The 16,583-nt window shown below is 41.9% G+C and overlaps 1 protein-coding gene across 4 annotated transcripts in view; it reads left to right on the top strand.

Annotated features, from left to right (window-relative positions):
* The window catches only part of ralylb (RALY RNA binding protein like b), an 876,105-nt gene that overhangs the window by 640,998 nt on the left and 218,524 nt on the right, over positions 1-16,583 (top strand). For all 4 annotated transcript variants that reach the window (XR_013887728.1, XM_080194340.1, XM_080194342.1 and 1 more), the window contains one exon: positions 7,967-8,042. Coding sequence is in view for 3 of the 4 variants with exons in the window: in XM_080194340.1 (XP_080050466.1) it covers positions 7,967-8,042 (76 nt within the window). In the remaining variant the exon portion in view is untranslated. The remainder of the gene's footprint in view (positions 1-7,966; positions 8,043-16,583) is intronic.

Genomic DNA, 16,583 nt, shown 5'->3' on the forward strand with positions numbered 1-16,583 from the left:
ACAAAAATCAGTAGTGGAAAAGAAATTAAATTAAATATTCAATTACTTTTTCCCCAAAAGTATTTGCTCAAAGATATCAATTTTTACAGTAGACCCAGTCTTCTAGAGGATTCTGAAATCATTGTGTCAAAAGGACATGATAAATTAAGAGGATTTAAGACTAACTGAACTCCATAGTCTGGCCGGAATATTCATGCAGTTATAAAGGAAATTCAGTTGACACCCTGAAGAAATTATTCTGAAGTTTAAGTTCCATAGAACAGGAAACAAGCAAATGCATTACTTATTTTTAAAAGATCAAAAACTTGACCCAGTCTGTTGAGGCCCTTCAGCTGAACATCAACAAGAGAAAGACTTGAATCTATTCTGAAGTGTAGGCTGGGGGATTATCCCTGTAGCAGTGATTGAAGAAACAGCCAGTTTTGATATAGAAGAGAAAATTTTACATGACAAGCCTCCTCGAATTATTAAAGAATAATGCATATCAGTTTATGTTCACTTTTAGCTTCTCACAATAGGCCACAGTAAATATTGCATTTTAAACTAAAAATTACAGGAAATTAGGGTGATGTGTGAAATTGAAAAGAAGATGTGATACAACACGAAACAGGGTATTAATAAGTTGTATGGGGGATTTTTTTTGCAAGGGGTCTCTTGAGAAGAATCTTTTTCTGAGCTTTGTTGGACTTCTATTCCTCTGTCAGAGTGACTCAACACCACTCCAACATTGTTCCTGCCAGTTCAGACAGGAACCATTGATGTACCCATCTTAGGGATAGAATGAGCAGCAGCTCTCTTCTACTCATTAGCTTGGTGGACCAGAGCACAAGAAACATCAGGAACCAGGAGCATGTTTGATGGTGGCATCGTGGGCAGAGTGAGGATGTCATTGAAAATCAATTCATTACATGCTTATAACAGGCATAAGCCAAGAGTAGTATCACAAATGGGCAATGCAGGGGATATTGGGGTGAGAATCGAGTTGTCACAATATTAGAGAATGGCTTTTGCAGTTACAACTCTTGTAGTCTTAGTGCTGTGAATGAAAAATAAGAAGGAGTGGTCGGGGAGGTAAAATTTTGTGAAGAAAGACTGTGAAGATAGGGTATTAATTAGAGGGGTTAACGATGAGTGTCTGAAGAAGGAGAGTTAATAACTACAGCCTTGAAAGGAGTGGATACAATATCCTATTGATCAGGTCAGCAAGCATGTGCTTAAAAAGATGATAATGGATGGTCAGATAATCTAAGGGGCAGAAGTTCACATAATAAAACATTTACGACACTAAATCTCCATTGTTACAGCAGCTATCAAGACATTGCCCACATCCAATTGTTAGCTCAGGTATTTCTATTCAAAGTATTCTACTATTGATACTACTAGTATAATCTATGCTACTATTAATTACTAATGTGCTGTAGTACCAAGGAGATCTATGGATGAATTTTCAGTAAGTTGGTAAGATCCTGTGAACCTTTGAAAAACAATAAGAAGTCACACAACACCAGGTTAAAGTCCAACAGGTTTATTTGGTAGCAGAAGCCACTAGCTTTCGGAGCAGGGCAAGCACGCCAAACATTAGTGGTTTTTGCTACCAGATAAACCTGTTGGACTCTAACCTGGTGTTGAGAGACTTCTTACTGTGTTTACCCCAGTCCAATGCCGGTATCTCTACATCATGACAACCTTTGAAAAAGGCAGGCAGGACCTGGATGTGGAAATCATGGGGGTGATTCTCCCAGCAACTTTTCTGGCAGGTCAGGGTGGGAGATGCATGTTGTCAGCCATTTTCTGGGAACACATGCGCATCTCTCAGAGCCGGAGAACAGTTGGAGTCCAGACCACGCTGGAAACCGATGGGAAGACAGATAAGTGATTTGAATCTTTTTTAAATGTATTTTAAATATATTTTGCATTTCATTATTGGGAACTTACCAGTCCTGGTAGAATCTCCCACAGCACCAGGAATACTTCATTCCAACAGGGCTTAGAGTAGCTCCCCACATTCGGTGAACTAGCGAGAGACCCCGCTGGAATGAAGGGAGGGCAGTCGGGGTCCCCCAGAGGATTGGGCGGTGGGGGGTGATGCCCCCTGGGCATGGGCACCCTGGCAGTGCCAGCCTGTGCCCCCGGCACTGCCCAAAAGGTGCCCATGCCCGGGAGCACCTTCGCTCTGCCTGCTGAACATCAGGCAGTGGCAAGGGATAGGGCCTGCTGTGGGCGGGGCCTAGGGGTGATAGGTAGGGGTGGGGGAGGGTCTAGCTGCCACTCAGCATGGGGATCAGTCTGGGCTGAAGGGAGGCCAGCGATTGGGGGAGGCTGGTGGGAGTGGCCTTCCTTGGGGGGGTTCAGACCCAGGAAGGGGAGGGGGTCTGCCAGGCTGTGGGCTAGGGGAATGCTGAGGGGGGGTGGGTGCTGGACATCAGGTGCTCCAGGGCAGGCGGGGTCAGGGCTGGCTTGGGAATTGTGGTGGGGGCCACGATCGGGGGTGGTGCTAGAGGGGCAGCACTGTGATGCTCCTGGCCTGGCTAGCGATCGAGCTGACCAGCAAACGGGGAGACTGCCAGATTGGGACCACAGTGCATGCGCAGAGTTCCGGAGCTGTCAGATCCGGTGTGAATAGGTGCTGCCCCCCTGGGTTTTTGATCATATTCATGATTGGGATTTCTGCAGTGCACAGAGTGGGGAGATTTGAGTGTGAAGTTGAACTGAAAAATAGTTGTGATCTAGAACAGCTTTCCCACCAACTCAGCATTTTTGGGAGAATCGCCCCCCCACCAGATTTCCACTTCCAAAAGATCCAGTTTATGCCCATAAATGAATGGGGTTGCGCATAAATTTGATTTGATTTATTATTGTCACATGTATTAATATACAGTGAAAAGTATTGTTTCTTGTGCGCTATACAGACAAAGCATACTGTTCATAGAGAAGGAAATGAGAGAGAGTGCAGAATGTAATGTAACTGTCTTAGCTAAGATGTAGAGAAAGATTAATGCAAGGTAGGCCAATTCAAAAGTCTGATGGCAGCAGGGGAAAAAGTTGTTCTTGAGTTGGTTGGTACATGTCCTCAGACTTTTGTATCTTTTTCCTGATGGATGAAGGTGGAAGAGAGAAGGCCCAACGTGTGTGGGGTCCTTAATTATGCTGGCTGCTTTGCCGAGGCAGTGGAAAGTGTAGACAGAGTCAATGGATGGGAGGGTGGTATGCGTGATGGATTGGGCTACATTCACGACCTCTTGCAGTTTCTTCCGGTCTTGGACAGAGCAGCAACCATACCAAGCTGTGAAACAACCAGAAAGAATGCTTTCTATGGTGCATCTGTAAAAGTAAATCTATAAATGACAAGAGAGGGAAATCTCAAACTCAGTGGAGTCATTTGAACTTTGTGCTGAATTCAGACATACAACATTTTGTCTGTTGCAAGGGCTTTAACTTATAGTGTGGCAATGTAAAGCAATGGAGTAGACATAAATACTCTTGAAGCCAGATAATTTCTGTATAACTGTTTTGATCTGAAAATTTTAAATCCTCTGCTCTTTAAACTTAAAAATTAGAACAGGCTGAAGGTGTCACTGAGAGTTTTTTAAAAACATCTCTTCAGCTGTAGGTTAGAAAAAATGAGTAGGATCTGATCATGCAGTTGTAATTGAGATATTCAGCATTTCGCAAAGAGCTATTATTGTGGCATCCAATTGCTTGGCTGAATTTCAAAAGCTACAATTATGTTTATAGCAGGTTTGATCAGCAATTTAAAGAGACTCTTAAAGGATTAGCTGCATTTGCTGTGGAGCCGAAGAGAAATTTATTTTTAGAACAAGTTAATAATTTAAGAAGATTTAGGAGCCAAAAATGGGTTTATGAATGGAAGTTTTTTTACTATCAAGTATATAGGAGTAAGACCTTTGTTAGATTTTTTTTCACCTTCAAATGGCTCTTAAAATCTGTTGATAATGAATAAGTGGCTGTGTATTTGGCATGGAGAATGGATGGAGAGAGAGGAGGTGTGAGCAGGGCAGGGAAATAAATCACAGGCCTTAGTTTTCTCCTCTTTGCAGGTCCCTTATTGATACCCCCCATCCCACTTAACACTTACCCTCAATCATGCATGATATTTTCTTCCTCATCAATCAATCTGACAATCACAAAGGTACCCATTGTTGTTATCGTGGTTACAAATATAATCCAATATATATGTAGCATGAGTCATTAATACTAAGATCAGCAATGACATAATGCAGTGTTAGTTTGTGTGATTCCAATAGGTGATCCCACCATGACTGATAAACAAACCAGTGAGTACAAATTTACTTGGTGCAATATCATTAATTTGACAGGAAAATATGCTGTTAGTTATTTACAACACTGTGCATGCAGATGATAACATTGATTTCACTCATCGGCTAAGCCTTCATTGATGTGTTCTGCATTTTGCACCATATCAACTCGGTTTAGTAAATGCATGTTTGGAGGATAGGTTCAATGTTTGCAATGCACATAAACTGCGCAGGATCTTTTCCATTCTGTAGAAGAATTAGAGAAGCTGCTTTTGCCTAGGAACACAATATTCAGCGTAATTATTTCATGGAAAAGGTGTAATTAGATTCTGTGTATCAGTAATCTCACACAGGAGAAATATCCAATGATTCCTGAGCAATAATGTGGAATGATTAAACAACATTAGTCTTCACTGTCAATGGGAAGCATTGGTGTCCTCTGATATCTCGCTACAACATTTAAGAAGCCAGAGGACAAAAACTGAATGGTTCATAATTGTATCGGTATTTTCTTGATCAGTAAGTCTGAAGATTCTGCCAATTGCTGCTTCTTCCTATATTTTTCCAATATCCGTTATATTACTCAGCTGTACAACAATTTTTCATTTCTCAGAAAACTCATAAAAGCACCAAGATAGAATGGGAAAATAGGTAAGCAGAAAAAGGACAAGATTGAAGTCAATGGAAAAGACCCTTGAGAATCATTTGAAGGATAAACCAGGTTATTGATTCACTCTGGACCATTAAATACAGGCAATTTCACTCCACAAACCTGCTTACTGTAAACTTCCATTAGCAATAAAATAAACAGAGCTACAGCTATGATTCCATCCTCTGTTTGCAAGATAATTATGAATGACACACGGAATCTAGCCCAGCTAATCTTCTAATCTCATCCATCCAGAATGATGTACAAACATACATATTAGGAGCAGGAGTAAACAATTTGCCCCCTCCAATATTTGATAACAATGCCTGCATTATAACAGTGACTACAATTCAAAAGCAGTTAATTGGCTGTAAAGCAATTTATGACAGTGTGAAAGGTACTGTATAAATGTAGCTTTTGTCTTTCGTTCATTTCACTTGCGTGCAATAGGAAGAGTGACTAACAATGGTGAAAATAGATGCAGATTTTCTAAGAATAATTAATCACAGAGAAAACAACTGATGTTATTGCAAAGTGGCTGCAAAGAAATCGCTACATTCATGAAACAATTCAACTCTCTAGACAATACAGCCTTATCATTCTGACTTCTCTGGTGCCAACTCACAATATACCATATATGGCATCTGCCCCTTTTATGCTAATTATACAATTCCCAGATTTGTCAGATATGTACCAGCAGCTTGGGGAAATAGAAATTAAATTGTTGATCTGAATTTTTCAAAGAGCGATGCATGTTATATAAATTTAGTGCCACTCTAACTCAAGAATTGGATTGCTTTGTCTTTCTCCAAAAGCAACCATTTGATTTGTGTTGTACACTGTGAATTTACAACCAAAAAAATAGAAAAGTGTCATTGATAAATTAAGTCCAACAACAAAAGTCCTATGCCCACCCTACCCCTCAATCTCCCCTTAATTTCAAACTCCTCAACCACCCCCTCAAATCTCCAACACCCGAATCTACCCCCCCATCCTCCCGCTGACCTTCAACACCGCCAAACTTCCCCCCCCTCTGCCAACTCACGCCCTCTGCTACCACCAACAACCCCCACCACCACCCCCCCCTCACCCCACTCCAGCTCAGTCCAACAGCATCCAGATGGCTATTAAATAGAATTTTTACTTTGTGTTTTCCAAGAACACCTCAGTTACTGAGCTTTTTAGCAGCTTAGTGGTTTATTAGACGAATCTTTCAAGAAAAAATTGGAATCATGAAGCTTCCCGAAGCTCAGAAGCAGCAGTGCCGCAACTCAGGAAAATTTACCATATGAGGAACATAGAAATATAAAACATAGAAACCCCTCAGTGCAGAAGAAGGCCATTCATCCCATCAGGTCTGCACTGACAGCAGCTTTGAAAAAACAAACCTCTCCAAATGACAGTTTTGATTGTTTTTAAAGTCGTCTTTCAGACCTGCAGCTCTGCACCTGATGTGCAGACTGGGAAACAACAAGAAACTCCGCTTAGAGCCACACGCCCGGGCCACCCTGGGCCCCAGTGTTTGGCACCATCTGTATCCCCTCACCCGGGCTCTGAATGGGAGGGGCGGAGAGGGGGGTGAGGGTTAAAGGGCCTGACAGTTTCTGAAATAAAATCCCAGAAAACCAAGAAAGGCTTCTAACCAGCACCCCTCAGTATTCTCCCATGGCCACTGAGGTTCTGCTACTGGGGGTCAATGAGCCTGACTCCATCCCATATCTGTGGCATCCACCACCAAAATCCTCCCCCTCACCCCACTCCCAGAGGAAAAACATTGAATGATTTGGAGTACTTGGTGTCATGAAGCAGTGACTCAAGAATTCTCCCAACTTGAGCTACCAGCCTCAGTAGGGAAAATCCAGTCCCTACTGCTAATTTATGATGGTGGTAGGAATGGGGATAATAATCTCTTAGATATTTAATAATGTGGGCTGGAATTTTGCCAGTTTGCGCGCCATGGGAATCAGATCGGGCAAGGGGCGGAGCATGGAAAGGTCCGATGACCTTGCGTGGGATTTTATGGTTTTGGGACAAGCGAGACTATAGGCTCCTGCCTGTGATCTTTTGCCATGATAATTTAGTTCATAACTCATGATTATATGTGCTAGCGGGCTGATAAAGCACTTCAGATGAATTACCTAAAATAATTGCTCGTACACTCATAGGGAATCTGGAGCTATATTCGACTGACAGGACCATAAAAGATGTAACCAAATGCAAAGTATGAACATTTAAAAATATTTAATTCTATTGCAGTGTCACTGGTGGAATGTGTATCATCAACACCACATAGGAGCAAAATCATTCAGCCATGACATAAAAGTTGCCAAGCAAATGGTAACAGTATAAGAAGGTGATATTAGCCACGTTGACTAAATATATTAAATGAATTTGGGCGGCACAGTGGTTAGCACTGCTGCCTCACAACTCCAGAGACCTGGGTTCAATTCCAGCCTTGGGTGATGTCTGCGTGTGTGGAGTTTGCACATGCTCTCCGTGTCTATATGGGTTTCTCCTGAATACTCTGGTTTCCTCACAAAGTCCAAAGATGTGCAGGTTAGGTTGATTGGCCACACTAAATTGCCCCGAGCATCCAGAGGTGTATAGCTTAGATGGATTAGCCATGGTAAATGTGTGGCGATACGGGGATAGGGCAGGGAAGAGGACCTGGTTAAGATATTCCATCAGAGAGTTGGTGCAGACTCAATGGGTCGAATGGCCTTTTCTGCACTGTAGGCATTCTAAGATTCAATTTATTTTGTTGAAGATGACAAGGAAGAAATCTGTCTCAGGAACTTCCTAGTGAATGTGAATCAGCCAAAATACCAGATGGCGGCAACTCTAGGTATCATTGCTAGGTATTGGAGCAGATCAGCTGTCATATGATATGATTACAATTAGTGTGCAGGCGCACAACATTTAAAAATACTTTGAGTGTACTCTGATATATTGTATACTTCACATAGCATATTCAAGAGCTGTAACACATGTATTAAGTATATGATGTGGGCATAAAATTGATTAGTATCATTTCTTTCAGATATCAATATGGCTGGTGAACCCAAGCCTTACAGGCCCAAATCTGGTACCAAACGACCTCTGTGTGCCCTGTATGGGTAAGTGCATCAGTACTTTTATTACCCCTATAGAAACTGTTAACTTTAAAAAAAAATTCAACTTTCAGTTGGTCGCTAAAAGGATGGCACAACATGATTACATGTTTGAAGACTTTTAGTGTAACAAACAGACGAAAAGCACTATTGACTAAACAATATTTTTGTCAGCAAATTGTACATTAAACTACAGAAATTGCTTTGATCATTTTCTAATTCAGAAAGAACTCAGTTCTTTACTTTCTAGGTCCAAGATGAATGACCCTACATTTGTTTACATTGAAATCCATATGCCACAGTTTTGCCTATTCACTTTACCTTATAATGTTTCTTTGTAATTTTATATTCCTATCTGCAGTGCTAAGAGTGCCAGCTATCTTTGTGTCATCAGAAAAATATATATATGTAGCTTTTTATCCCATCATCTAAGTCATGAACAAATATGGTGAGTTCAGATACACAGAAACATAGAAAAATAGGAGCAGCTTAAGACATTCAACAGGTGCGGTACAGTCAGGACATTCGGGCGGCACGGTAGCACAGTGATTAGCACTGCTGCTTCACAATTCCAGGGACCTGGGTTCGATTCCCAGCTTGGGTCACTGTCTGTGTGGAGTTTGTACATTCTCCTTGTGTCTGCGTGGATTTCTTCCAGGTGCACCGGTTTCCTCCCACAGTCCAAAGATGTGTGGGTTAGGTTGATTGGCCGTGCCAAAAAAAAATTACTCTTTATGCCCTGAGATGCGTAGGTTAGAGGGATTAGTAGGTAAATATGTAGGGATATTGGGGTAGGGCCTGGGTGGGATTGTAGTCGGTGCAGATTCAATGGGCCGAATGGCCTCTTTCTATATTGTAGGGATTCTATGATTAGTCCATTATTTAATATGCTGATGGCTGATCCTCTATCCAAACCATGCACCCGCACTTCCCCATGCCCCTTGAAGCCTTTAAAAACTAGAAATCTGTATATTTCCTTCTTCAATGTTCCATGACTTAACCGCTAGAGAATTCTACTGGTTCACCATCCCGAGTGAAGGAATTTCTCCTCATCTTAGTCCTAAATGGCCCACCCTGTATCGTGAGTTGTGATACCACACCAGCGACACCTCAACCAGAACAGTCATTGAGCAGGTGTGTTTAGACAGGTATTTTGATGCTTTGATCAGTTTGAGGCTTGCATGTTTCCTACAGTACAGCTTTGAGAGAGTGGAGGTGCTGGGCTGCTTCATATATAACTGCATTCAGTAGGCCAAGTTACCATTGCTGAACATTAAAGCAGTTTGTCAAACACATGAATGAAGCAAATGAAACAAAAACATTTTTCCAGCATCTGCCTACAGGCGGAGCTGTATGCAGCAACTTACTAACATTGCCTCTCCTAAACTATTAATTTCTCCAATTGCTGCCTCGCCGTCTCCACCTGACACCATAACCCCATGCCGAATTCCTGCCCAGAACATTACTTGATCCAGTCCATCTATCCTCCAATGTAGAACATCTATCAAACTGACCATCATTCATACACAAGGCACCTGGCTTGGCCGAGGCTACATTATTATTGAAAATGAAGTATTTGAGAAATGGTAAGCATAACTCAAGTCTTTCCACTTCATAGCTTAGCATGCCTGGGTTCCAACATTTCTATTACAGTTTGAACCCTTTGCTAGGAGTGCAGGCGTGATTTATTTCAGTTGTCCAAACATGCTTTTAACTGATGTGCTGAGGGCCAGTTATTTAATAACCTCCAGCGACCTATAATTCTTCAACTTACTTCATGGATAGAAAGAACATTTTTAATATAGTGTGGCTCAAGCAGCACAGTCAGAGTAATATAATGATGGGTTGTGCTAAATATTTATCGCATAAAATCTCTGATTTCTTTTCATAGCATTAACATTGGCAGCCTTCGGAAAATCATGTAGAAGCCTGGCGTTGCCCTAGTTTTGGCTCTTACATTGTGTTTTCATGATGCTGAGTTCAAAATCCTGGGGGAAAGGCTATATTTGAATATTTATGTACAGAGGACAGGAATTATGTTAGCCATATCAATTAAGTTATTGATATAATTCCAATGTAATATTCCAATTGAATATAAAAGTAGGGAGGTCTTGCTGCAGCTGTATAGGGCATTGGTGAGGCCGCAGCTGGAGTACTGTGTGCAGTTTTGGGCGCCGCACCTGCGCAAGGATATTTTGGCCCTGGAGGGAGTGCAGAGGAGGTTTACTAGGCTGATACCAGAGTTGAGGGGGTTGAGCTATGAGGAGAGGCTGAATAAACTAGGCTTGTACTCGTTAGAGTTTAGAAGAATGAGGGGAGATCTCACTGAGACGTATAAGATGATGAATGGGATGGATAGGATAGAGGTGGAGAAACTCTTCCCGCTCAAAAAAGACAGTAGGACTAGGGGGCACAGCCTCAAGATAAGGGGGAGGCGGTTTAGAACGGAGTTGAGGAGGAACTTCTTCACTCAAAGGGTGGTGAATCTCTGGAATTCTCTGCCCGTTGAAGTGGTGGAGGCTGCCTCGCTAAATATTTTTAAGAAGCGGGTTGATGGGTTCTTGATAAGAGAGGGGATTAAGGGTTATGGGGAGAGGGCGGGAAAGTGGAACTGAGCCACGACAGATCAGCCATGATCTTATTGAATGGCGGGGCAGGCTCGAAGGGCTAGATGGCCTACTCCTGCTCCTATTTCTTATGTTCTTATGTTCTTATGTTCAATGTCTTCATAAACAGTTGAATTATTAATGCCTGCCAATTAAAATGCCTCTGGAAATGGGGAAAAAAGTGATGGCAGTTATTCTTATTATAATAATGGTACTTTTCTGGATTACATCTAATACAAAATCAGATCATAACACATAACATACAATAAACTCAAGAAAATATTGCTTGGATGACTGTATTATGTTTTTCTCCTGAATGAGTCGTTAGTTCCCTGCCTTGTTCATTTGATTTTACTATGTAATATAGCACAAAACATCTCTCTCATATATTTGCACCTCTATGTGTCTGCATAATTTAATTTTCGAGTAGATTTTTGTTTCTAATCTACACAATGTGGTGAATGCGAACATGGAATTCTTTGCACCTCAAATTTGGAGAAACGTCTTCTGTTGTCTCATTTTTTTATTCATTCGAGGGATATGCATGTCGCTGGCTGGCCAGCATTTATTGCCCATCCCTAGTCACCCTTGCACTGAGTGGCTTGCTAGACATTTCAGAGGGCAGTTGAGAGTCAACCACATTGCTGTGGCTCTGGAGTCACAGGTAGGCCAGACCAGGTAAGGACAACAGATTTCCTTCCCTAAAGGACAACAGTGAACCAAATGGGTTTTTGACAATGATTTCATAGATTCTTAATCCCAGATTTTGTTTTAAAGTGAATTCAGATTTTACTATCTGCCATGGCGAGATTTGAACTCTGGTCCCAAGACCATTACCTGAGTTTCTGGATTAATAGTCTGCTGATAATACCACTAGGCCATTGCCTCCCCAGCAATAAAAGTTAAGCAAGGATCAACACTATTTAGTTCCCATTAACAGATTCATTTTTCTCCTAGTCTCTTTCATGGGGTTAGGAATTGGTTTGAATTTCGCCCATCTCAAATATAAAACAGGCACCAAATGGACCAATTTAGCAATGAGTAACTTGTATAATATTCTTGGTCTCGTTTTGCAAACACAGAATATTTGCAGTCTATTCAAGTAAGGGAAATATTACCATTATTGGGACATCTCTTTTTGCAGGCGCCCTTGCCATAAGGTCTACAAGAGAGAGCAAGATCATGAGACATTGCATCACTTGGATCTCACACAGTTAGAATTAACATTATAATGATACATTCCCCACCCCCCCCAAGGCTCTGATTCCCCTATTATACTGAAGTCTTCAGACCCACTAGTCTCTTACCTCCACCAGGAGTCGTTCATTCCCTGGGGTTTACAACAGCCCCTCTCTGGCCCTGCCCCTTTGGCAGTGCCCATCAGGCATTAGGAAGTGCCAAGGAGCAGGGCCAATTGGGGCAGGGCCTACAGGGGGAGATTGTGGTGGTAGGAGGTCCCGCTGCCACTCAACACTTATGATCAGTGACAGATGGAGGGTGGACAGCGATCGCGGCTGGCCATCTGGGTGAGGGGGTGGGGTCGGCCTGCTGGGGCTTTGCTCTGATAGATCGGCGCGTGCGCAGTGGCACACTCAGCACTATGCTGCCAGTCTCTCCAGTGGGAATAGGCCCCACCCCCTGATTTTCAGTGTGAATCTCGCTTGGGCACTCTGCACTGTTCAGAGCATAGGAGATTCATTTTGAAAATCCTGCTGAAAGAAACAGTGGGAGTTGCTCCAGTTTTAAAGAAAATTTAGCACTTAGAATATTTTTGGGAGAATCCCAGCTCTCATCTCTGGTCCATTTGGTTGTTTAGATGATAGTTGTGACTGTGTAGGAGGTTGCTTCTGTGTGGCTCCATCTGCATGTGTCTTGCTGTATCATTATTTGTTCAGATGAGGTAGGAATATAGATGTATGTTGTCTATTCAACCACTTGTCCACAGCGAGTATGGTCTCAGATCCAAACTGGCTCTCCTGGTTCGAGGTCTGGCAGGTTACTGGCTTTGTAATGTTTTCATAGTTCCACATTTGGCTGGAATGTTTCTCTTCCTCTCTCTCCCTCACTTTGTCCAAGTTATCAGCTCATACACGTGGCATGAGGGTGTGTGGGAGAGTAGGGAGTTGAGTACTCAATCTTCTTCCCATAAGGAGTTCACAGAATGCTAAGCATTTTGGAGGGGAGTTGAACAAAATCTCAGAAGTGCAAGTTGGATGTCTTAATCCCTCGAGGAATGCTTTCACTGTATATACTCTTTCAGCTACAGCATTGACTTGAGGGTATCTTGATGAATGGTTAGTATAGACAAATCTATATGATGTTGTGAACTCTTCAAAGCATTTATTAAGAAACTGTGGTCCGATGTCTGACATTACAAGGTCTGGACTTACATGTGTTGCAAACATTTCTTTCAACAGTGTAATCATTGGTTCAGAAGTGTCACCCTGTAGTTGCTTGACTTTTATCCCTCTTGAGCAGTAATTTACAGTGATCAAGAACATTTTAGTCTGTGTTCATCTCATGACTTTCCCATGGTCCTGATGGAAAGGAAGATGATGTCAATGGTTTTCTCGTCTTTTGATGATGAGTAAGACAAGTAATGCAGTTTAATTTAAAGTAAGTTTATTTATTAGTGTCGCAAGTAGGCTTGCATCAACACTTCAGTGAAGTTACTGTGAAAATCCCCCAGCAAGGCCAATGCACCTAAGCAGCATGTCTTTCGGACTGTGGGAGGAAACCGGATCACCCGGAGGAAACCCACGTAAACACAGGAGAACATGCAGACTCTGCACAGTCAGCGACCCAAGCTGGGAATCTAACCAGGGTCCCTGGCACTGTGAGGCAGCAGTGCTAACCACTGTGCCATCATCCCTCATCTCTTCTAATGATTTTAAGAGACCTGGCCACTATGCAGAATATCTTCACCTGGTTCAATATTTTGTGATGGTCAAATGTCCTTGGTGCAAGCACTGTAGTATATCAAATCTCAGAACTCTCAGATTTACCAATCTCTCATTATAAACAAGTATATCATCAACTACACGGCGATGTCCTCTCTGTTCGTTGGACTATCTGAGAATGAGATTGTGTGGCATGTAACTATTCTTTGATGTATTACTCTTCACCTGAGTACATACTTCAACAATTTCGTTTAGTCAATGAGTTGATAGAGTTGTGGTTGTTGTTGATGCAAAGATTTCAACTTCTTCAGCAAGAACTATATCATCTATATTAAATATATCAACTTTATCAGCAGCACAGTGGCACATTGGTTAACATTGCTACCTCACAGCTCCAGGGACCTGGATTCAGTTCCCGGCTTGGGTCACTATCTGTGCAGAGTCTGCACATTCTCCCCGTGTCTGCCTGGATTTCTTCCGGATATTCCAGTTTCCTCCCACAGTTCAAAAGATTTGCTGATTAGGTCCATTAGTCATGCTAAAGTCTTCCTCCGTGTACCTGAACTTGCACTAGAATGTGGCAATTAGGGAATTTTCACACTAATTTCATTGCGGTGTTAATGTAAGCCTACTTGTGGCACTAATAAATACACTTATAAACACATAAACCTTGTTCAGGCCTTGCTGCTGGAATACAGCCTTTGCTGCATTTTGCTATTTTCTTGGAACATACTCTGTCCTTGCATTAAATCTCATCATGCTAAGGTTGAATCATTGTACTTGTAAAGGCATTTTTCCTAACTCGTTACAATTTAAGAGCGTCACTAAGAATTTGTGATCTGCCTCAGTTTTGAAGCAACCATTAAGAACATAATTTGCCAACTTGACCAGTCCATGTAGCAGCTAATGCTACACTGTTCAGTTTCTGTCAGTGAACAGGATGAGTAGTAAGCCAGTCTAAGCTTTTCATCCATCTGTGTCTGCAAGAGTACAGCTCCCAATCCTGTAAAAGATGCATCTGCAGCAATAACAGTAGATAGTCCTTGGTCACCGTAAGCTAAAAAAGGTAATGTATGAAAATCTTTGATTTTCTCAAAAGACCTCTATTGTACTTCCTCCCGGCACCATGTCCAGTCATAACACTTGACATAGTGGCTCATTGATGACTAGTTGGACAAGAACTTTGCAACATGGTGAACTATACCCATAAGTCTCTGAAACTCCATCACAATTACAGAATCATTACAGTGCAGAAAGAGGCTATTCAGCCCATCAAGCCTACACCGACAACAATCTCACCCAGACCTGTCCCTATAACCCCATGTATTTACTCTGCTAATTTCCTGACACTAAAAGCAATTGAGCATGGCCAATCAACAAAACCCACACATCTTTGGGGTGTGGGAGGAAACCGGGGCACCCGGAGGAAATCCAAGCAGACTTGGGGAGGACGTACGAACTCCACACAGACACACATTCTGAACAGCTGGAAATTCCATGATTGCTCTTGTCTTCTTTGGTCAATTTTGATACCAGCATCATCCACAATATACTCAAGGAACCTGATATTTGCCTGCAAGAGCTCACATTTTTTGTTAAATGTCAAATCTGCTTCCCGTAAGCATTGTAACACAGCTCACACTCTAATGTCATGTTCTGTCTGAGTGGATCCAAAGATCAGGACATCTGTGACATACAACTCTGGTCCCTTTAGATGCCTGACACTGTCTAGAATATTTCTAGCGCAGATATCATGTTGCAAAAAACTTGGATTCTTCATCACAAGATCATCGAAGGGAAGTTGCTAAGTGCCACTATTTGCATCTAGCTTGATGAAGAATTAACTCTTTCCCAATTTTGCTTAGCTCTTGTCCACAGCTAATGTAGGATAACCATCATATTCAACTATTTTGTTTGGCTGCATAAGATCTACATAAATCCTAATAATTCCGTTGGGCTTTGGCTCTGAAACCATTCCCCAGTACCGCCTTGTTGGTTCTAATGCACATTCCTCTCTATTAGGACATCAGCAATCCAATAGCTTCCAATTGGTCCCTGGATTTTTCCAGGGACAGGCATATCAATATTATCTTCTATTTCATGGGCCTCGCTACTTTACAAAGACTTTTCTTTTGCTTATTCTCTACGGGTTTCTTGCTGTAGCACATGACTCAGAAATAATCCTTCTTTCTTCAGAAATGGCATTTGCCTTCTTTCATCTGGCAATTTTCACATGTGTTTTTCCCTCATTCCACACCGATTATGGTATGGTCTAGTACTATTGTTAATCCAGAACCTCAGCTAAAGTTCTGGGAACCCGGATTCGAATCCCTTCCACGGTAGATAGTGGAATTTGAATTTAATTTTAAAAAATCTGGATTTAAGAACCATCTGATGACTGTGAAACCGCCTTCGATTGTTGGAAAAACCCATCTGTTTCACTAGTGCCCTTTAGGGAAGGAAATCTGCTGTCCTTACCTGGTCTGGCCTACATGCGAATCCAGAGCCACACCAATGTGGTTAACTCCTAGTGCAACTAGGAATGGGCAATAAATGCTGGCCAGCCAGCAATCTCCATGTCTCACAAATGAATAAAAAAACAAGTTAGCTGGGGTCACCTTGCTGCTTTTAAATTTCAAACACTGTACTGAATCAGTGGTTTCTGAGATATGGTTCTCCCTTTCATCCTTATTTGCCAATCGATTTTGTTATGCGAACTCTGTGGGATATGGACTGTAGCAGTAGGAAAAGGCAGCTCAACACCACCTTATCAAGGGCTATTTGAAAAATTGCACTCCTCACCCTTAAAATTGTTCCATGACAGATGTTGAATGTTTAAATCCACAGCGTGCACATTTTTCTTGACCCTATTATATAAAATGCAAGCAGTGACTTACTAATCTTCTGAATTTACTAAACTTATAAAGATTTTCACAATTTCAATTCCCCTCTCATTAGTCAGTGAGAAATGTCCTGATGTACAGAGATGTTCGAGCATGGAATAATACGCCTCAGGGAGTAGTTGAGGCAGAGGCTTTTAC

This window comes from Carcharhinus amblyrhynchos, chromosome 8 (assembly GCF_965287045.1).
Source record: "Carcharhinus amblyrhynchos chromosome 8, sCarAmb.v2.hapA, whole genome shotgun sequence".
Classification (NCBI taxonomy): Eukaryota; Metazoa; Chordata; class Chondrichthyes; order Carcharhiniformes; family Carcharhinidae; genus Carcharhinus; species Carcharhinus amblyrhynchos.